A 24,314-nucleotide genomic window follows, 5' to 3' on the forward strand; every position below is an offset into this window, starting at 1 on the left:
TTACGAATCTGGCAGCCATTTGCACACAACAGCCAGAGTCCCTGCAGCTCAGTTATTTCGATAAGTATGTGTTTATAGTTAGGGTCCTGTTCCTATGTTTAATGGGTGATTAAGTGTATGTGCGCTGCGAGTTATTTTTTAAACATAATTAATATCCAACAACAACAACAACAACATCCTCCTTCGCTCCTACCACCATCGGCCTTCCTCACGCGCATGCGTGCCGAGCACAGACGTGGGCGGGGCTTCCATCGCCTCAGATCGGAGCCCCGCTCCAAAAAAGGGCATGGAGCGTTTCCTCTGCCTAATGATCGAAGGGCGAGCATCACACGCGTGCCCCAGCCAATGAGAAGCCCCAGGGGAAGAAGAATGTCTCGACTAAGCGACAAGAGAAGAGAATCGAGTGGTGCGCGGAAAAGGTTGTTGGTCGGACATCCCCCGTGTATTCTGGCCTGCTGGGCGCTCCTTGTCGTGTTTGTCGGTCTTCGTCCCTGGTCTTCTCCTCGGCGCTTGGTGCGAAGCTGACCGTGCGGGTTCGAGTCCCACCGTGGTGATTTGTGTTGGAGCGTGCGGGCTGGTGGTCGGAGCGTCCGCCTTCCCCGCCAAGAATCCCGGGATCCACAGGGGCAGGTCAGCAAGCCGCACGACGCGGCCAGGTACACCACGGAACTCTGTCCCCCCAGCTGAACTATCCTCCTCGGCTGGAGGATCGAATAAAGACCCAGTGGGGTCCATTTATTTTTGAATGTGTGTGTGTGTCTGTGGGCCCAGTCTTTGAGTAGAAACGGTATAAGTTCCTTGCATCCTTGTACATTTGATTATATTCGGTGTAACTCTGCTCTTTGTCTCCCTCTCCCCATTATAAATAAACCCCATGTTAAATGTACCAGCTCATTGCTTGTCGTTTCCATCATTGACCCAGCAGGGTGTGGGCTTGAGAAATAGGGAGGCCGTTTGTGCCGAAAATTGTTCATTTGGTCCAGCAGGCTTTGGTAATCCCCGCTCGGTTACGCCAGATCCGAGTTGGTAACAGCGACTCGGTTCAGACAAAGTCGGCCGAGGGTGTGGCTTCCCCGGTAGTTAGACGGCGTGGGTACTAAGGTAAATTGGAATTAGACAATTAACCCTACCCCACGCCGTCAAAATATTGGCGTCCACGGTCCACTAAGTGACCCGTGACCTTCGAAGTTATCCGAAGGTTACGACCTTCAATTCCGGTGTTCGGTGGGAGACGGCCCAACTGCTCCATCTAGCGGTCGTCCTTGCCACTGAACCCGGCACCGCAACAGTATCACAGCGACTGAGTTATTGAAACGATCGCAAGTGACAATTTGAAATATTCTGCTAAAGAATAATAAAAGCTATATATGGATTCTAGAACAATGACATGTAACCATAGCAGCAAAGGATACAGTGACTGTAAGATAGTAAGAAACACATGACTGATTAAAGTCCGATATCACTCAGATACAGACCAACAATTAAAGTTTAATTGAAGTTCTTTTAAAACCAACGTTTTCGTATTTCCAGTAACTGTAATAGGGAGAACAATTCTGGGAGAACTTTCAGTCCAAAAGGTGAAATTTATTGAAAATAGAAAAGCCGTTCAATTCTCCCAACATGAGGAGGAAGTGCAGATCCCATTATAAAGTGAGCAAAGGCTATTGGAAGGTTTAAATATCTAAAACATGAAAGGATGATTTATTTTGCTTATATATCACAAGGAAGCAAAATTCAGAGTAATTTGTGTGAAATATGTGACATTAGTAAGCTGATCCACTGTGCAGGGGACGAAGCATTAATTATTAATGGAGAATGAGAGACAAGGCTGAAACAAGGATTAAAAATACATTATACACCAAAATAGAATATTACTAGTGAAGAAAGAAGAGAATCCAAGCTGGAAGGAATGGAAAATGAACAGGTACAAGTCAAAAATAAATCCATCAAGTGACATTCTGCACATCAAATTTTATATATTTATTTTTTGTGATTATACAGCTCATTAAGGAGTTTGTACAAGTACACATACCAGGTGTCATCCAAGGACAATATGAGAGGTGACTGTACTTTTAACTTTTTATCATTACAAATATATTATTAGACAATGGACAAATCGACACAGTAATGCATATGAGACTTTTGAGGATGGCTGTTTGATGAGTCGTGGTTTCAGATTGAAATATGAAACAAGCCAAAGGGACAGTCATACACAGAAAAACAATTAATGACTAACTGGACGGTTTAGTGTTCACATTTTGACCGATGGCTCATGATGAACATTCAAATCCCATAAATGCATATATGGTATCACCGTATGTGCATTTGTCCATTCTTTACTATTATTTTATCCTAACCCTAATCCTCCCAACATATTTTACAATCTAGTAATCTTACCAACTGATCTTTTATGACCATAACTTGGAAGCAATAAATTTCATTCAATCTGCAAAGGTTTCACATTAATGATGAAACACATTTTGATTGGATGATGTTTTTGTGATAAAGTAAAAAAACATCAGCCAAATTTAAAAATTTTTTTTTTTTTTTAGAGGACTTGCTCGACACAAATACCATGTGAAGTAATCATACTATATGTGCAAAAATAATGAATGAAAACAACTGGAATCTTTTGGGGAAAAAAACATTACATAAGTAAAATTGCATAACTGTTAATCACACAGGGACGGGGGTGAGGAGGGGAAGGATTTACAATATCATCCTCCCCACAATATTTCAAGACCCCCTCTTCCCACTTTTTGAAATTGATTTAAGCCATCAGATCAGATGAACCAAATGGAGCAGAGGAAGAGTATGAGACATTTGCAGGAAAGTTAGTCATCACCAAGTCCAAAAGGGAGGATTTGCCATTGGGAGAAATCCGGGTTGGAAAGTTCACAGATTGAGATTGAGTCATTCCTATGGAGTCAGGCATGGAAGTCCTTTGTTGAAGTGCCATAGCTGATGAGAGAGGTATCCAACACCTGATGCTATGCTACCTAGAAGGTAAGAAACATTCATATCAGTGAATGAGTCAGTGCTTAGAAAGACGTATACACAGTGCCTACAGAAAGTCTACACCTCCTTTCAAAATTTTCACCTCTTCTTGCCTTGTAGCCTGGAATTAAATTGCATTAAATCAGACCTTTTCTACCTTTATCTACACATCGTAACCCACAAGTGTCCACCCCCCTGAGTTGATACTCGGTGGAAGCACCATTGACAGCAATTACAGCTGTGAGTCTGTTAGGATAGGTCTTGAGCAACTTTGCACACCGTGATTGGGCAATATTTGCTCATTCTTCTGTACAAAACTGCTCAAGCTCAGTCAAGTTTGTGGGGAGCATTGATGGACAGCAATCTTCAAGTCATGCCACAGATTTTTGATTCGATTTAGGTCAGGGCTCTGATTGGGCCACTCGAGGACATTTATCTTCGTGTTCCTTAGGCCCAGTCACACCTTGACGTTTTAGCCAGCAATGGCAATGTATTAAAATGTATGTAAAACGCTGGCTTACGTTGAACTTTTGATGTTTTTTTTTAAAGATTAGGACATATTCATAACGACTTGGTCTTATGCATAACGTATTAGTAACGGACACAGAACGTTTCATTGTGTTATAGATAACTTATACCAACGAATGCTGAACCTGTTGTCGGCCTTCACAACCTATGCCGAACGATAGTCTAACTTATGCATAGCGCGCTGCACGCATCGCCGACGATGACGTGGCGTAGGTTATGAAAAGGCTGCCGCACAACGATTCAAATCATAACCGCCGCAGAAATGGAAGTGTCAACATCGCAGTCACACCTTGGCGATATTGCCAGCGTATGCCGACCTCTGAAAAATGCGTCTAAAACGCTGGCGCACGTCGAATACGATATTGGTAAGTTTGGTATGCGTGAATAGAATGCTAAAGTACGCTATCATACGTCATATTAAATGGAGTACGTCTTGAAATTTTAAACATGTTGAAAATTTTACGACGTACTTGCCGTATGACACACGCTCCGCATGCGATTGGAATAAGTTGTACGTACGATATGCGATCGTTGACACACATCAACACACGTTACTTGAAAGGTGCTCATAAGTCGAAACATGTCAAGGTAATGGTTAGCGTCAGTGTTCCAGACTCCCGGTTTTTTTTTCTTCGGTATGACGGTGTTCAGTGTACAGTGCAGTTATGATTTACATCGTTGAGCGGCAGCCTATTAATTATATTATATTATAACCGCACTAGAAATCGAAGTGTCAAAATCACCATCATACCGAAGGAAGAAAAAAAAAAAAACCAGGGAGTCTGGAACACTGACGTTAACCATTACCTTGATGTGTTTCGACTTATGAGCACCTTACAAGTAACGTGTGTTGATGTTTGTCACCGATTGCGTAACGTGAGTACAACACGTTACTCATAGGTTAGAAATAAGTTTCGGGTTCGCTAAACATTACCTCGACGTGTTTCGACTTATTAGTAACTTAGAAGTAATGTGTGTCGACGTATGTCAACGATCGCGTGACATGCCTACAACTTATGGCCAGCGTTATGCGGAACGTGTGAGTCATACGCTGGCATAAGTCTCAAAATTTCAAGCAAGGAAAATTTGAGGACAACCGAAAAGTACAACGTTTAAAGCCAGCGTACAACGACGTATGGCAGTGTTTTTCAGCATGCTCTCAATGTTATCAAAACTTACCCATAACGTGTTCGACGTGTACCAGCGTTTTAGACAAATTTTCCAAAAATCGGCATAAGCTGGCTCAAACGTCAAGGTGTGACTGGGCCTTTAGCCACTCCATTGAAGCTTTGGCTGTGTTATTCGGGTTGTTGTTCTGCTGAAAGGTGAACTTCCATCCCAATTTCAGCTTTCTTGCAGATGGCAGCAGGATTTCCTCTCGGATTTTTCTGTATTTTGCTCCATCCGTCTTTCCTTCTATCCTGACAAGAACTCAAGTCCCTACTGATGAGAAACATCCCCATAACATGATGCTGCCACCACCATGCTTCACAGTAGGGATGGTGTTCTTTGGGTGATGTGCTGTGTTGGGTTTGCACCAAACATAATGTTTTGCATTTAGGCCAAAAAGTTCCATATTGATTTTGTCAAACCACAGAACGTTTTGCCACATGGCTTCATAATCTCTGGAGTGTTTTTTTGCAAACCTGAAACGGGACTCAAGGTGGGCTTTTTTGAGTAATGGCTTCCTTCTTGCCACCCTACCGTACAGGCCAGACTTGTGGAGTGCTTGGGATATTGTTGTCACATCCACACAGTGACCAGTCTTTGCCATAAAGGCATATAGCTCTTTCAAAGTTGCCATTGGCCTCTTGGTGGCCTCTCTGATCAGTGTCCTCCTTGCTTGGTCATCCAGTTTGAAGGGACGGCCTGATGTAAGCAGGGTCTTGGTGGTATCATATGCCTTCCACTTCTTAATGATTGGCTTGACTGCTCGAATGGATATTCAACGCGTTTAAAATATTTTTATACCCATCCGCAAATCTGTGTCTTACAGTTTATTGAAAGTGATTTACCAACTATACTGTAAAAGTTAAAAAAAAAAGTTGAAACAACAGTTATCATTTCAAATTTTTATTTGCACAAACACACACAACTTTTCAAATGAAGATGATGATTTAAAATCCAGTGAACTCAGTGGATTCGTCTGAAGACCACGGAGGTGTGAGAGTGCTGATGAGTCGTGCACCGAAAAGAATGTAGGTGAGGGCAACGAAGAAGCTGAGGGTCATGATGAGTCGCTCACCGAAGGGGATGCAGGAGAGACAGAAGAGGGTGCTGATACTCCTCAGTTGGTTGGACCAGGGCAGCAAAAATGGGTGATCATAAGCTGCCTGGCAGATGGCCGCAAGTTTTGATGTATCTCTTTTTACGGAAGCATCACGTCATCCAACCCCCTCCTGAACTTGAAGTAAGCCCCATCACCAGAACAGCATCTAACAGCCTCTCAGTAATTGACCGAATGTCCTGCAGCATCTCGTCCAGGAACTTTACCGTGAGGTTTGACCTCGACACCTCTTCCTCCTCATCACTACTTCCTCCTCCTTGGAAACCTTGGTAATGGCTTACAAATCCTCCTTGGTGAGCTTCTCTGCATGCGAGGTGATAATAGCATCCAACTCCTCAATCTCTGTGCCGTCAAAGCCTTCCCCTCACACCTGCCATGCTAACTTGACGATTTCATGACTCACCTCCATGTTGTCGGGAAAGCCTTTGAAGTTCTTCACTGCCTGTGGCCACAGGTTGTGACAGCAGTCATTGATAGTGGAGGCTCTCACCTCATACAGCAACTCTTTGAATGTGCTGATGCAGTGGGCTATGTTTAACTCCTTCCAATACTGCTCGACAGTGAGCTCTGGGTCAAAGTCCATTGCATCCAAAATGCAGCGAAAGGTGTGGCAGGTATAATAAATTTTTGAAGTTAAGACTAACCCTTGGTTGAGCGGCTGGATTAGGGAGGTGGTGTTGGGCAGCAGGAAGATAACCTCGATGTTCGGATGAGTCACCTTCAGGTCACTGTGGTGGCCAGGAGCATTGTAGATGAGCAAAAGAACCTTGAGCGCAAGGTTTTTTTTTCTGCCAGCTACCTCTCCACCTGAGAGATGAAACAGTTATGGATCCAGTCCATGAAAATTGCTGCCATCACCGACGCCTTCCTGTTGGCCTTCCAAAACATGGGCAGTGTGTGCTTGTTCTTACCATTAAAAGGCAGCCCTCACCCCACTCCTTTCATGCGAAAGATGAGGCAGGCACCCATTCGCTCCCTGCGAATGCACATGACCTTTGTACTGTATGTACTGTGTTTGCATGCGAGAAGCGCTGTCTTGGAGGCAAACGTGGAAGTGTATTGAAGGAGAAATGGAGGATGTGCAGGAAAGGAAGAATGTGGGAAAGTAATTTGGTGCTCGCTGGAGGATAAATTGTTTACGGTGAGCGATGGGTGGTTAATGGTAAATAACAAAAAAAATAAGTGGATTTGAATGGTGAGGAAGACAGATGCACCTCAGGACGAGAATAAGCCTGCAGGGTTGAAAGAAAGCCGACGGGATGAAAGTTGTGTTGTTGTATTGAGCGATTGTGGATTGAAAGGAGCAGAGTGTTGGAATGGACTCATGGGGTATTAAAAGAAGGATTGAAAGTAGCGGGGGTTGGGAGGGGGGGAGGGGGTTGACAGCACACCAGGGATACACAAACTAACCTCAATACGTGTCCCCTCAAACCCTCAGACAAGTGACAAAGGTCTGCCTACACATATACTGATGAAATAACTCATCCTCGGGTGTCCTTCATGTACATGTTTGCTCTCCCCGAGGCACATTTCCAAAACTGTCACAAAAAAATATAAATATATATATATATATATATATATATATATATATATATATATATATATATATATATATATATATATATATATATATATACATACATATATGTGTGTACATGCAATTTCGTACCTGTGAAGCACCAATCCAAAAGTTTATCTGGTTGGGAATCAAACGCAGATGAAGAAGATCAAAGAAGATTATGCTACCTCGACATGAGCCGATGAAAAAAGCCAACCCCATTAAAAGGTGGGATTAAACAAGGCCATTAAAGAACCAGTAACAGTGTGAGTGTGTGTTTATATGTCACAAACGCACATCAGGAAAGAAAGACTTATTGACAAATCTTCACCTATAAGCTCGCCTCGCAAAAATTATCACACACTTGCTTCTTTGAGTGCAGTCCCTTTGTTATAAGTGCAATCATACAGGATCATGTTATCCGTCCTTTAAAACATATTCAAATTCCTTTATCCATGCTTGCAGCAGCAATAGCCCTTGGCTGCCCGACAAGTGGCTTTGAAAGCAGTTTTGGGGATATAACTGCAGAGTTACTTCATTCCCTTCACTGACAAGAGTGGCTATTCTTCAGGAGATAGGCTCAGTCAATCTCGATTTAGAGTGAATAGTTCACACAAAGACATGCACTGAAATAAATCCAGGAATGACACATACTCCCTCCTCTCTCCCCCTTTTTCTCATTCTCCTTTTCCTCGTCCACCCACACCCCATGCCCCACAGTTTATTGCCATGCACAAGAACCCCGAGGCTGCCATTCAGAACCGCCGCCTACGCTTCGCACCAAGCAGGCGTCGTGAGGACCAACGAAACTTGTTGTCATGCGGCACAGCAGCATCGGGTGGGACAGGCCGTGGGGACGGCCTACAGGCTGAGAACAAGCGTCTTCGGAAGAAGATCACAGAGGTTCTTGCTGAGAGACCATTGGGATTTGTGGATGGAGTAATTACCATAGTGGATGTGGAGCAGAAGTGAAGAGCAACGGGATGTGTGGGTAGTCGAATCGTTGGGCAATGGATGCGTGGGTGGTCAAGCAATGATGGTTTTGTTGTTTGCTGGGAATTTGCACCTCCAAGAATCCGTGGTTGGCAGTGTGTGTGTGTATATGTATGTATATGTATATGTGTATGTGTTTGAATCCTCTGACATTCAGGCAAGGGTACAAGTCAGATTCACTTGTCTTTCATTGTTCTGGCCATCTCTAACACCATTTACCTCATTTTAATGCAACATCATTTCACCCACCATTGGTCACGGTGTGAAGTGCGAAAGGAAATCGCACCAGTTGAAAGATTCGGTGGATGAAAATAGAAGTACAGTATGAATAAAATGGCAAACTGGCTCACAAAAGAGAATTCAGTTAAGTTCCAGACATCATTGCATTTGAGGCCAAATGACAATAATTGCATAAAAGCCGCCGTCTCTTCGTTATATTGTACCTTTTGCAAAATGAACAAAAATCCACAGCAGTTTTGAAATGTCACCTGCTCTATACCATCAGGCACAGGGTAACTGATCATCGGATGCTCTCAGTTTGAATGTTCTCTTTCTTTCCACAGCCGAAATGGCTGCCGCCTAGTTTCTTTTTCTGCGAATATTATCACAAAATGGTGACATTATTTGTTTTGTTCCAATTCCCAGCTTGATATGCAGGTGGAGGAGCTGACAATGCATCTGTACGATTCCTTGGATGGAAACCCCTTCCTGTCCGATGGGGATGACAGAGTGTTCGCTAGCTATGGCTCCCCAGACGTCGTCATTGATGGCACGGGTTCTGGCCGTGGGTGATACTTTGGCATACCTTAACTCACCATGACTCAAAACTATTTCCTCAGCACCACATTTTCCCACTGTACCACACATTTCTCGACTTTGCAGCACAGTCACCATGACTCTCAACCACTTTACCTCATCACATATACCTGCATGTAAACCAGAATTCTTTATCATCCTAACATCTGTTTCCATATTCTGCAGCACAGATAATTAAGCAAAATCACATCATCAAAATATTTGTACTTATTATCATTGTTATTTGTAATTACAATATCTTCCTCGTAAGTGGACGCATTATTGTGAGCACTCGGTAGGTTAAATTCTCTTTGACCAGTGGCATTTAACAATCCTTCAAAGGTGTGTTTATTTAAACAGAATGGTTTGTCCAAGGTTTCTCGTACTGATGTCTGTGTGAACGTTCATTATTATGTCAAACTTCGATACTGTTAATCCATGTGGAGTTTGGAGTGAATCAGTATAAACATGGAACAGGCCTTTGGTGGGTGTGATTCACCATTCAAGGTCGTTGACTCACATTCCAAGGTTTAGACTCACCCTCTGAGGTTGTGACTCTCCCTCCGATGTTATGACTCATCTTCTGAGGTTGTGACTCACCTTTGGTCATGACTCACCTGCAAAGGTCTAGACTCACCCTCCGAGGTTAGGACTCTCCCTTCCGAGGTTGTGACTCACTTTCTGAGGTTGTGAGTCACCTTCTGATGGAGCCACTCACCATCCATGGGCACGTCTTGCTATTTTACAATTCTCTTGTTGCTCCTCCTTACATCACCCGCCACCATCTTGATTGTCAACACATGCAATCAAAGGAGGAAACGGCATGATTATGGGGATTGGTTATCAACACAACAAAGGAAATTGCATTAAATTATATTTTGATACCTTTAGAGGATTTTACCTGGCCGTTGTAAGCAAGAGTGCACATCAAATTCGAACCACACAGTCTGGTGCCCTCTCTGGGTTTTACCACCCCTCTTCTGGTATACCTACTTCTGCTGTCCCAAGCCTTTGATCCTCCTCAGCAACTCCAGGATGCACGTGCTCTTCAAGTAATCCCCGTTGTGGTTAAGCTTGCAAAATCCAGGCTTGCAGCACACCTCAACTCTTTTGTTCCCCTTTTCTTCTGCTTGTGAAACCACCTTCCGGAGGCCTTTTGATTCCACTCTTCCCTCCACGACCCCACTGCAGTGGTGTACTAACATCTCATGTCATTGCCTATCCCTCTGCATGATCTTGGCCCCTGAAGGCATCAATATGTGTGCCGTCCCTTGGATGGACGTTAAACTGGCATTCCATCTACCAGCATTAGTTGGTCGACGTAAAAGATCCCACAGTCTCCTCCTCGAAGAGTAGGTGAGCAATCGCTGATACCTTGGCCAAATTTCGACCCTGATTGACTGTTGAGAAGGCAATCGCAAACCACCGAGCATCATCCATCATCCCAGAAACTGCTTCAGCAGCACCAACACTCTGTAAAGAGTGTTGTCGAAAAATGTTATCTATTACTACTACTTCTTCTTCGTCGTCGTCGTCGTCGGTAGACAGCAGTCAAGCAGAATTTCCTATTGATCTCCCGATCATCTACACAGGTGTGAACACGTGTTTATGCTACCTCATCTTACCATGTGGGTGCATTTCGAGAGTTAGCGCAATGTTAATCTCTTTCCTTCCCAATGTCTGTCCAATCCCCTCTTGAGGCAGTGACTGTGGGGAGCCCTACAACTTCCAAGGGAAGGCTGTTCCCTGCTCCTGGTACTGTATGACTAAAGCAGTGAGTCCTTGTGTTCTGTCGACTTCTGATCACATGCAATTTCTTTGAGTGTCCCTGTGTAGCATGGTGCACTGCTCAGGTGAACAAGTATTGTGAGTTTGTCCTGTTGATCCCATGGACCAGCTGGTAAACCTGGATCATATCCCCTCAGAGTCTTCTGTAATGGAGTGCACATTGCATTTCCTGAGCCTCTTTGTATTGGGAGGTTGTGTAGTTCAGGGATGGGTTTGGTGGCACATCTTTGGACTTGCTTGACCCTGAATGCATCCATGGTGTGTCTTGGATTCCAAATGATGTTACAATATTCCAAGAGGGGGTTAAAACAATCTTGACTAGAAGGGCACTTTGGTAATGCCTGATCCACGAGAACATATCTGGCTCAATACATTTTTGAGATATGCTATTTATCGTTTTTGAGCCCTATCTCTCAATGGTGAAGAATCACTTAAAAAAATTATCATATCCAGATCCAGATCTTCACCCCATAATCTAATCAGATCGACCTTGTCACATACCAAACCTGTCCACAAAATTTCATCTGAATCCACCTGCAACTTTTTTAGATATCCTATACAGAAACAAACGGACAGAAAGCGGTGAAAACATAACCTCCCTCACCTTAGGTGGCAGGGGTAAAAAGGGGGATGAGGGTTTTCTTGGTGATGTGGGTAAATGCTTTCTTGATCAGGTCTGGAGTTTGGTTTCCTTGGTTCACTGTCATCGGCATGTGCTTGTTGAAAGTCAGATCATCATCAGTTATAAAACTGAGGTTTTGTTCTTCAGTCACCTTCTCTAGTTGTAAGTTGTTTCTTGTGTATGTCTGGTTCATGTTATCAGGTCAAGTCAGGAATGGGAGCCTGTACCGGAACAGCACGTCGCTGCATACACTTTCCACTGTTACTCCAGGGGCCTCCATCTGGCCATCCCCCACGCAGATGCCTGGCCCATCCCCATCTCCTTGCAATGCTGATCAATCTAATGCAACCACAAGGCACATGGTTGGCCCATTGGCTTCCTCATCGCAAGGCTCCCTTGCTGAGAGAATCTGGTGAGCAGGATCAGCATCAGGAAAATAAGCCACATGTCCATACAGCCGCAGCTGATGCTCACGGACTATGCAGGTAACAAATCTCATTTGAGTCTTTCTCAGCAACCGCTCGTTGGACACAAAGTCCGAACAGCGATAGCCAAGGATTCTCCGAAGCGACCTGGTACCAAAGGAATTTAGTCTCGATCTCAGATCACTGGTCAGAGTCCAAGTCTCACATCCGCAGAGCAAGACTGGAAACACCAAGGACCTGAAGACTCAGACTTTCGTCCTCCTGCACAGGTACTCACAGTGCCACACCCCATGATCCAGTGAATCCATGATTCCCCAGGCCTGACCCAGATGTCCATTGAACTCTGGCTCACAGCTGGCAGAGACGTGAGTATCACTGCCAATGTAAGTGAATCTCTCTGTGACCTCAACATCCTCACCACAAACAGGCACAGACAAGGTAACAGCATCCATGTTGTCATTGAAAGCCTGGATCTTAGTTTTGACCCAGGAAACCCCTAATCCCAGTGGCTCTGACTCCTCATTCAGCACCTTGAGGGCCCCCAAAAGGATATCTAGGGCCTCCACAAAGATGACTGCATCATCTGCGAAATCAAGGTCAGAGATCTTCACATTCCCAAACGATGCACCGCAGCTTGATCTCTCTGACATCCTCCTGAGAAACCAGTACATACAAGCACTGAAAAGTGTGGGGGGCAGTACATACCCCTGATGAACTCCAGTAACAACTGGAAATAAGTCAGAGATGGTACTACCACATCTGACAGCACTCTCAGTCACAAAGTACAGTTCAGACATCAGATTGATCAGTTGTGGTGGCACCCCACGAAGTCCAAGAATCCTCCAGAGGGCATCCCAATTCACTGAATTGAATGCTTTGCCAATATCAACATAGGCTGCAAGCAGCCCCTGCCAAAACTCTCGCCTGCGTTCAGTGAGGACCCGAAGTACAAGGATATATGGTCAATCGTTCACCTCTTCGGTGTAAAGCCTGACTGCTCTGGGAGCTGGTGCTCAAGTAGATGGTGGCGAACCCTTACAAGAATTATCTGATCAAAGACCTTGCTTGGCACTGGGTGCAGCGTCACCCATCGGTAGTTGTTGCAGTCCTGGCGATCACCCTTCCCTTTCCAGAGAGGGACAACAAGGCCACTCTTCCAGTCAGTTCGAATGATGCCTGTTTTTCAGGCAGAGCACAAAACTGCATCCAATGACATGAATACAGCATTTCCACCAGTTTTGAGAAGTTCAGCATGGCACCACAGATCCCAGGAGCTTTACCCCATTTCAACCGGTTCACAGCAGCCTGTGTTTCTACAAACGAAGGTGGATCACAGTTCATTGGAGTGTCAGCAATAGGGATCAAAACACCCCTGACATCAAACTCAATCGCTGGTGGATCAGCCTGCTACAACCGCTCAAATTAACAGGCCCAGCAGGACTTCACGTCAGACTCCTCTGCCAAGAGCCCACCACCCTCCGCTCTTACCTGCAGTGCACTGAGTGATGGGCTTGGAGGAATGCAGTGCATGAATTCCCCTTTAAGTAGGACAAGAAGCACTTGACCACAGGTGATGCTCTACCCCCTCACAGATTTCTCGCACATAGGCCTCCTTGTCCACCCTCAGCGCACGTACAGTTTTACGCCTCAGCTCCCTGAACAGCTCAGCTCCGCCATTCAGCCTGGCCCTGCGACTCTGGTCAATGGTATCCAGTGTTACTTGAGAGACAAAATTATTCTTCGCCCGACAGTGAGTTCTAAGACATCCACCGGCAACATCAAGGTCTTGAACACACTCCACAACTCTTCAGGATTCCCCCAAAGCACCCAGAGCCCCCAAATATCGACTCAGCCTGTTCGCAAACTCCTCAGCGACCCTCTCATCCTTGGGCTTGCCAACATCCAGCCTAGGCTGGGATGGTACCATTCTCCCGGATTTAAGCTGCAACTTCAGAGTTGCTTCTACAAGCCTGTGGTCGGTTTTGAGGAAGAAGGGTTTTACACGTCTCAAAGTTGAGAGGTTATTGCCATTCTTTTTACCATCTGGTTTCACTACCTCTGTCTCGCTCGAGAGGACAAACTTCTGGTTGGAGGTTGCATGGACAATAAAAAAAAAAAATTTAGATTCAACTTTCGGTCTTGGGTGAATCTCTCCTCAAAAGCTCTACTTGGTTGTTTTGTGGTGTTGTGCAGGTGCTTTCTCCCTCAAGCGTATGTACCATGTGAAGTCAATACGACTACCAGACTCTACATGTATTTTTTCCCCATTTGCTTCTCTCCCTGAGATGAAGCCAATGATGCATGGGTAAAGAAAATGTTGTTCCATCTGTCTTTCCCTTTATGGTGTCTGGGAATATATTCCTCCATACTCGATCAGAGAACACTGACGAAGTGATCGCATGCATGGACAAAGTCTCGACTGGATGGATAGCTGTTCATGCAAGTCTGTCTCACCATGTGATATTTTGTTTGGTTGTAGTTAACTTTGTTGAAATCAAACTGGCAATCGTTTTTGCTCACATTTCCCTCCTCGTCAAAAGATAGATCGATTAGGAGACAGCAGTGATGACTCATGCATGCTTCATTGTGGTAGATGGTCACTACTGATGACTACGTCCGTGTCTCTTGTAGTTGTACTCGGGATGATTCACCTGTTTTGCTTGACCTTCAAAACTAATCCGGGAGAAGTGATGTTGTGAGGGCTCCGAAAAAGAAAGAGGAAGTGACGTCGCGAAGAGCTGGGGCTGTGGGAGGAGCTACTGCTTCTGCTTAACTGTCCCTGCTTCACACTGTGCACAAAACCAATGTGCTCGAATTTGTTCAAATACATTGTATAGAGTTGCCACAACGTCTTGTCGCCCCCTTGTTAAAATGGTGACAATTCCACGTTTCATATCAGCTGACAACACCGAAGGGTTCAACAAGTTATAGCACAAACATTTACAGTACTCTTTTACTTGATCACACATTTTACATCACATGACACAAGCCTTAAGTGTCCAGTGGATCCGTTTGTGCTCCATCATTGACATTACAGAGAATCATTTTGCTCCGCATGTTCTGTGGGACTTTTTTCCAGAGCATTTTTGGGGTGATACGATTGAAAGGAAGTCTCACTGCTTGTTTAAGGTCATCGGAGGTATTCACTCAATCTGACAAAAGGGAAAAGGAATCAAATAAACACTGCACACAAAGGCAAGGTCACAGTTTTTACAACGGGTGACAAGACATTGTGGCCACGGTGTGCATATGTTAATACTAATACCCTGACATTCAAGATATTCATTTTTCGCTTGCTTCACATTCATTCATGATACCTGTACGAACTCGCTTCGTACAAACTGGTTTTCAGATCGACTGTAATCTCATACACTCCGGTGATGATGTTTATGCACTTCATATCGTCAACAACTCTGGATGAAAGAAGGAAAGCAATTGCTATTCTGCGATTCCTGCTGGGGAACGAATCGTCCAAATATCGAATCCATTTTTATGTTTACAAGGAAACACGACACCATCTGATTGTTGCCATGATCATGACAATCTCATTTAAGTATTATAATTTCAACACTCTCCTGTTAATTATTATTCTGATCAGAAATATTTTACAAATATAAAGTAAAAACTTGAAAACTGATGAAGTTAATTAAACAAAATGTGAAGTAGTGTTTTTGTTGTCATGAAAAGTATAACGGAACAGACATGGTGAAGTAATTGTGTTCATAATTGTTCGTTTATTAGGGTACCCTGTGAGTACAGGGTACCCTATTGTTTTTCTTCTGTTTATTATTATGCATTATTAGGGTACCCAGTCAAATGGACTGGGTAACCTATTGTTTTTCTTAAGTTTATTATTATTTTTCTTCCGCCGTAAATTTGCAAAATTTCCAAATTTTTTCGCTTTAAATGCCATTTTCTCAGAAATGGTAAGACCAATCGACATAAAATTTTCACCAAATATGTATCTTTTTTGATAGCATACATAATTGATAATTGTGACGTCATAGGTCACGTGATACGGGCGCCATCTTGAAAAAACAGATAAACTTTGGAACTCTGTATCTCTGAAACCTTCGAGGGTAAAAAAAATTTCGCTTGATACATTTTAACAAGCTCCCTCTCAGGAATACGTGTGATTTTTCGTGACGTCATCAGTGAAGAGGTATCCCAGTAAAAATTTGTCAAGTAGAATGGCACATGGCAAAAATTTGAAATTTCTTGAGCGTCATCTACACAAAAATTCATCGTAGAAAAAAAATATTTTGACGTCATCGGTGATGTAATTCGGCCGCCATATTGTTTTTTAGTGTTTTTTTTTTTAAAAATCTTCTTCTCCAGAAGGGCTGGACAGATTAAGGCGAAACTTTACAGGTACATTCCCCCTGAGGTCCTCTTTCAAGTTTGTTAATTTGTTGTTGATACATCACATGGTTTGGTGGCCATCTTGAAAAAACCCTAAAACCTTCAAACATCTTCTTCTCCAGAAGCGCTGGTCCAATGAAGGCGAGATTTCAGAACTATATTCGTGACATGTATGCGATGCAAGTTTGTTAATTTCAAAGTGATAGGTCACATGTTTTGGCCGCCATGTTGGATTTAAGAAAAATATTAAATAATGTTTTCTCTGGTATTTCATAAGCCATCGAAGCGAAAATTTGCAAGTGCCTTCCTCCCTCAAGTCTGCATACATGGTAAAAATTTTTTACCTCAGAAGTCACATGGTTTGGCGGCCATCTTGGATAGAAAAATAGACCTTATGCGATTTACACGAAACTTAACACACTTGTTCGGTTCGACGATGGAAAGCAGAATTTAAATTTATGATATCATAGGTCACAAGGTTCGGCAGCCATCTTGGATTGAAAATGAATAAATTTTAAAAATCTTCTTCTCCAGAAGGACAAGACAGATTAAGACGAAACTTCACACATATATTCCCCATGAGGTCCGTTCTCAAGTTTGTTAATTTCTTCTTGATCGGTCACATGGTTTGGCGGCCATCTTGAAAAAACCCTAAAACCTTCAAACATCTCCAGAAGCGCTGGTCCGATGAAGGGGAGATTTCAGAACTATATTCGGGACATGTAGGCGATATAAGTTTGTTAATTTCGAATTGATGTCACACGGTTTGGCCGCCATGTTGGATTTAAGAAAAATATTAAATAATGTTTTCTCTGGAACCACTTAACCTAATGAATCGAAAATTTGCAATTATCATCTACCATCGTGTGTGCACGCGTGGTAAAAATTCTGACGTCACACGTCACATGGTTTGGCGGCCATCTTGGATAGAAAAACGCACCTTTACCGATTAACACGAAACTTCACAAACGTGTTCCAATACACAGTTGGAAGAAGAATATAAATTTGTGATGTCATAGGTCACATGGTTCGTCAGCCATCTTGGATTGAAAAATAATATCTTTTTCTCTGAAACGACTGAACAGATCCAGGCGAAACTCCACCACTATGACCGCCTCTCCATGACGAATAAAAAGTTCTCACCCCCTTTCGAGGTACGACACAACGTTTGGCAGCCATAGTGGATTGAAGGAAAAATATTAATTAATGTTTACTCTGGAACTACTGCATCAATAAATGTGAAACATTACCTTTATGGTGGAACAGTCATGCGGAATGAGAGTCTGAAATTTCAACGGGATCGGGCCCAGGGTTTGGAAGCCATGTTGGTTTTAAGAAAAATATTAAATAATGTCTTCTCTGGAAATGCTTAACCTTGCGAAGCGAAAATTTGCACTTATCGTCTCCGATCGTGTTTGCACATGTGGTGAAAATTATGACGTCACAAGTCACATGGTTTGGCCGCCATCTTGGATTGAAGGATAAATATTAATTAATGTTTACTCTGGAACCGCTGCTTCTATATATACGAAACTTCAGATTTGTAATTTAGCCGACATCTGAAACAAAAGTTTAAAATTTCAACCTGATCGGTCAAGCGGTTTGGCAGCCAGAATTATTTAATTATTTGAATCTGTTCGCCAGTAATAAGGAAATTGAACGCTTTGTGCTGCCCGATTGGTAGCTCTTCAGTCCTACGCCATATCGAAGCAGGCCTCTGTTTGTATCACCCTTAAATAATGTTTTTTTCTGGAACCACTTTCCCGATGAATGTGAAACTTTGCGACTGTCGTCTGCAGAAAGTCCCATGCTGTATCAAAGGCAGACGGACTGGGTACCCGGTCATCACTGCCAGCAGTTATAAAGTCACAGTTCTAGTTATCTATTGTTATGCCTGGTGTTGGCTTTATGGTTAGAGTGGTGGGGTTGTAATGCTAGGATCCTGAGTTCAATTCCCACTTGACTATTGAATTAATACCAGGTGGGGTTGACTCAGCCTCTCATCCTTCCGAGGTTGGCAAAATGAGTGCCAGTATGCTGGTATACTGTGTCGGAGTGACGACCCATCCAGGATTGTGCCCAAGAGCCAAGGAGACTGCTAAGTCAGCACCAACGCTCTGCACAGAGTATGGTCCTGATGGGGGGATTATCGATTGTTTCCTCGATTACCATCCTTTATTCCATAACTATTCCTTTATGTCTCCCCCCACCTCTTTTCTCTATTATCCATTACTGCTCTCTTCCAACCATTTGTTACTAAACCCGCTCGTTTGCCTCATCACATCCACACTTACAAACGTGTAGATATTTCCTTGTAAGAGGGTGGGAACCTGTGTGTGTGCATGCATGCCGACGTGCCAGCTTGGCCAGTAAAGGCAGCATGGGCCTATACTCACATAATAATGTCTAAATCATATTCAAATCCAGTATGTCAAAAACAACAAGAAGTCCCTGCTGTTGGTGTTTCCCCCTTCTCCTTCTGCTTTTCCTTTTGTGATGTTTTGTCCTGATCCATTGTGTATTCTGTCTCTTCCACGAGCCTTGACTCTGTACACAAAAAGTTGTCTTGAAAAAGTATGTAAGTATGCTTAACAACGTTTATAGCAAAACACTTATCACTTATTTCACTCCAGCCAGTTCTCCGTGCAAACGGGGCACGGCGATTAAGGAGGCAAAAATGCAAATGGCGTCTTCTGTCATTGAGTCAGCAAGCTGGGAGCAAGAATTCACATTTATTGCCGCATCTGATGCAATTGAAATGCTCTAATGTAAGCGAGATGCTCCATTTGAAACTGTTCGATACATGTAGCTTTTTGCTGCTGAGGGTCCGGAATTATAAATTTGTATCAGTGTCAAAGCCAGTGACGAATTGCAGATCAATAATCGGACTTGGAGAAGGTGTGCTCTTTCCCCTAAATAAGCATGCCATTTACATGTACAACCTGGTGTTGCCTGAGCGGTTAAAGTGGGGTCCTGAGTTGGAGCCCCCTGTTATGCTGTTAATATAACAACAGCTGGGTTGACTCAGCCTGTCGTCTTTCTGAAGTCGACAAAATGAGTACCAGCTTACTGGGAAGCGTGAGCCATTCGAGTACCGTATCCTGCGTTGGAGTGGCGACCTGTCCACGATTGTGCCCCCGAAGCAACGAAAAACTGCTTCTGCAGCCCTGATGGCTGAAGATGTGAAAACAGTCCTTTTTCTTCTTTTTCTTATATTGTGTAGACCGACCTTGATTTCAGTATCCCTTGTGATGACCTTAGTTTCCTATTCCTATACCATTGTGTCCTCACTGACACCAATGCAGGAACCTCCAGTCTGGAAGGTAATTACTGTGTATTATAACAGGGTTCAAACGAGATGTAGTACTGATCGTTGTTCAGGGTTCTCTCAGCACCATCGTGCAACTCTCCAATATATTCTGTGGTTGTGATTTTGTACGTAGATCCTCCACCAGCTTGTAATGCATTCTTTTGTAATCGATGCAGCGGTTCGAGCAAACATCGCTTGCCAAATGCTTCCACTTAGGAAGGACTTCTGGCCTAATTATGATGAATCACTGAGGTCGGGGTGGGCACTGTGCACATAAATAAGTACCATCAGCAGGTTTTGGGTCTGTAATTAGTTGTGCATTGTTGTAAAATGCAATCTCCCAGTTGTTTGTGCATGTGTCCTTGTGACTGCAGCGTTTGTGCGTCTGCATGGTTTATTTTATTTTGTTTAGTGTTTTACGGTTGCTTTTATACTTCATTAATGGGGAACCCAAACGTTCAGATCACCTCGATGCTAATCGGTCGCTTGATACCCTACAAAATAGATATAAGGATTCTTTTTCCGATTTCTGAATTATAAAGGAGGTAAATTTGCGATTAAAAGTCAATCTTCTTCTTCCACTTCTTCTTATTATTATTCTTCTTTTTCAGATTATCAGCGACATCACACCCGGTAATCAATTGCCAGATCCATACTATGTTTACATACTGGTGTGATTTAACTCAAACAGCGAAAAAATTTCGATTTTCTACAAATATGCCGAGTCGATGCGTCTTCGGTGCTTGTCTAGTGATACAAACCGAGATGGTTTAATGCCACGCCAAGGTTTGGTACCAAACACCCTAAGTTTGTCAGAAATACCCGAGTGTGGATTGGGCCGACAAAATGTTCACTTTTACGCTCAAAACATGTTACAGAAAATGTTATGAACCAATAGAGAAATGTTATGAACAGAGAAATGTTATGAACCAATAGAGATTGCAAGATCTTGTGGTTATCCACCAGTGTTGAGCGAGGATGACATCCCCACGGATGAAGTGGATGAAACAGCCGTCACTCGAAACTGTAACACCATCTCCACCGAGCTACCAGCACATGTACACGGCCACTTTGAACGATTACTCAAACATCTGTTACCATTGCTTGGCAGTTCCCACAAGAACACCTGAATATAATTATCGATTATTTATCATCACAAGTTTTGACAAATCAAACAAGAAAAAGAGCAATTGAAGACCTGAGTACAAGAAGTACTTAAATCACAAAATAACACTTTTGAGATATTGAGGATCAAAGTTTTCACAACATGCTGCAGATATTTTTTTTAAGGTGGCATACTATGGAGCCTGTTGCTGGTTCCAGGGGCTAAACAGAGCAGACAAACCCTTTTTTGTGGAAAAATAATCCTTTATTACGAAGAAAACAAGAAAATAATTTTTGGACTTAAGTACTTTTTGTGGCTAAATACCTGGACTTAGGCACTTTTTGTGACAAAATGTCTGGACTTGGGTACTTTTAACACACAAAGCCCTTTGTTGCTCATTTTTGATTGCCAAACAGTCGTTTTTATCCCCCGCTGCGTGGCGGAAGGGGGATATTGTTACTATGTCTCATGGGGCTGTACAGTGTACAGCAATCAAATCCAGTATACATGAAAACTGATGAAGTTAATTAAACAAAATGTGAAGTAGTGTACAGTATACAAATAGATACAAAGATACATCCAATACATGGGGAATCTGGGTCAGCACAGCATTGCACTGCACTGCCACATGCACAGTTTTATGAGGGCTCAAAAGCTGATGACGAATGTATTGCCTTTTTCAGTACCAGCAAAGTATAATGCATAGAAACTTCATACCTGATGCTCTGGCATCCTTCATTCTCTTTCTAGCCCAGTCTCCAGGGTTTCTTTTACGTTTTTTGCCCCTGTAATGCCTGTTATCAAGGTTATCCTCATTCACACCATGCTGTCCAGCCTCCATGGTCGCTATTTTTACAACTTGTCACATGACACATACTAGTATTTTGATTGGACAGTCATGGACTTAGGAACTTCTTGCTCAAACTTTATGGACTTGGGTATTTCTTGCACAACATTTTAGTGAATTCAACAATGACCACATACCAATATACAGGACTTGATAACTTATTTTCGGAATTTTTTGGTATCAAATGATGCTCTGGTCATTATAGATTATAGTATTGGTGCCAGCTCATTTTTTTTCAAAAATGTGACTTAAGTACTTCTTGCACCCAGGTCTTCAATTAGAGGTTGCAGACCCTCACCAGGACTTCTTTTGATTGGTGTGTTTTTATAGGGTACAAGAATGGTCACCATATGAGATTGGAATGAAAATGTAGAGAGATTGAGTTTATAGTAGAATGAGGAATTTATGGAAGGGTTTACACCTGTGACATTCGTGGATTAGGCATTTGCAGTTTCGCCATTATGACGTCATTTAAGTACCACCCACCTTACGTCTGTTGGGGGTTAGTTGCAGGAAGTTTTTTGCCCAAATCCTTCATGAACCGGCTGTCTAGCCCCCTCCCATGCATATCTCGGGTACTTCGCAAGTATGTATATATATCTATCTATATATATATATATATATATATATATATATATATATATATATATATATATATATATATATATATATATATATATATATATATATATATATATATATATATATATATATACATATACATATACTGTAGCATGACTTTTAACATCCGTAAAATGTTGGTTAATACTTTAGGAACAGTTGTTACTGATCAGTAATATGGGATTTCCAGAATGACGTAATCATCCCCAGAATGCTTGGTGCACATGTGCAGAAACCCCTGGTAACAATGATCATTGGGGCATGTGAACTTCTATTGGACATGCGTGATAGGAATTGTTACCTAAAATGGATCACAAAGCTTGTAAAAGAACCTGAAAATACTTGGAAAAATACCTGGGAGAAAGCTGGGATGCGGGGTGTGCCTCTGCACAACGAAAGTGTTTGAGGACGACACCGTATCTGGTTTGGGTGTTTCTGAATACCAATGGGAAGGATATATCTGGGGCTTGTGAATGAATACATCAGGGAAGTTTAAATTTTTTTAATGATCATATTTACTATTTATCATATTTGGGGGATGAGGGGATTGGGGAGCTGTGAGAGCTGTTTTAAATATATTGTTTGTTTGGTTATGGGGCCACGAGAAATTATACTACATTTTTGCAGTTGTTAAAAGACGTGTGTGTGTGTGTGTGTGTGTGTGTGTGTGTGTGTGTGTGTGTGTGTGTGTGTGTGTGTGTGTGTGTGTGTGTGTGTGTGTGTGTGTGTGTGTGTGTGTGTGTGTGTGGAAATGTGTGTGGAAATGTGTGTGTGTAAATGTGTGGAGTTTATCAAATCCAGTCAGGCTGACTTGCGTAGATCTTAGTATCATTAAGGATTTGGATTTCTAATGCCAAATCTAAACTCACTGATGCATTATATGACAGAATGATTTCCCTAAAACTGAACTTTCTTCTGATTTCTGTTCACCCTCAGCTCCTGTGAAAGAGCTCATCCTAAAACAAGTCACACCTGTAGGTTTGCAGCCTGCCTCGATAACTACACCTGTGTCAGAGATCACAAAGGAAAAGCAGAACCTTGGAAAGTACGTTTTGCTTTCTACTCTCTTTGAACTGACCGTAGGCCTTGTCTGTGTTCATTGTTATTCATAATTTTTTATTTCCTGATGAGACACGTTCTCATCTAAAATGAATGGCTTTTTGGTCTTCCATAGACCAAGATCATGTGTATCCAAATACCAGGTAAAGAACTTAAATTTAAACCCGTGTAATTTGGATTTGTCACAAGGTTCATAGATTATAATCAACTTCACCTTGATGTAATTTGACTTCTTTCAACATTTTTTGTCAAAATAATAAGCTTGAACATGGTTTGAAGTGTGAGGAAGCCATCAGTTGTAAATATTAATCTTTTGAGATGATGGTTTATTTTTGCATGACCTTATGTACAATCATACGACAACACAGCACAACTGAGCTCAATCATCGGGTGTCCTCAACCTGCACTTAATAACACTCAATTTGTGATGCTTCAGAATATAAATTATTTTCTCCATTCTCATCGCTTCATTCCTCCATACTCATTGCCTCTGAGCATGTTCACCTAAAACTACCTGACAAAAATATTTTTTTATCCACCTGCCTCATTTTATTAACTCCTCATGATGGTGCTTGTGTTGGCACAGATAATTATCCTTCAGGCTCATGATCATGGGATTCAAGCTCATTTCAAGTTGTCACATGTGACATGGTCGAAGGAGACAGGCAGTGTCTGCTGTGGTGGAGAAAGAAGGAAAATTTTTGAAATAATATATAATAATAAACAATAGGGGCAGGAAACAAGATGGGTGGGAGAGGGAAGGACAAAACAATGGGGAACAGAAACATTCGGAGATCTGTGGAAGGGAGAGTGATGGGGAAGGGAACATGGGGTATACAAGATGGACATTACAGGGACTTTCAGAAAGGAAAGCAGGGAATTTTAAGGTGGGTTTGGGGTGGATTAAGGAGGGGGGGGTGGAGAAAAGATCATGGTTTTGGATGGGGGAAGGTAAGAGGTGGTGGTGAACTGCTCTTTTGAAGGCCTGGAGGGAAAAATGGGAATGAAGAGAGTGTG

At 42.7% G+C, this 24,314-nt stretch overlaps 1 protein-coding gene across 6 annotated transcripts in view; it reads left to right on the plus strand.

The window, feature by feature from the left end:
- Positions 1-24,314, plus strand: part of GABBR2 (gamma-aminobutyric acid type B receptor subunit 2) — a 565,977-nt gene that overhangs the window by 513,991 nt on the left and 27,672 nt on the right. For all 6 annotated transcript variants that reach the window (XM_085850809.1, XM_085850813.1, XM_085850812.1 and 3 more), the window contains 3 exons: positions 8,091-8,273; positions 9,009-9,147; positions 23,175-23,283. In XM_085850809.1, coding sequence (XP_085706935.1) covers positions 8,091-8,273; positions 9,009-9,147; positions 23,175-23,283 — 431 coding nt within the window. The remainder of the gene's footprint in view (positions 1-8,090; positions 8,274-9,008; positions 9,148-23,174; positions 23,284-24,314) is intronic.

The sequence above is a fragment of the Eptatretus burgeri genome, chromosome 13 (assembly GCF_056783735.1).
Source record: "Eptatretus burgeri isolate ZD-2024b chromosome 13, Ebu_testis_v1, whole genome shotgun sequence".
NCBI lineage: Eukaryota > Metazoa > Chordata > Myxini > Myxiniformes > Myxinidae > Eptatretus > Eptatretus burgeri.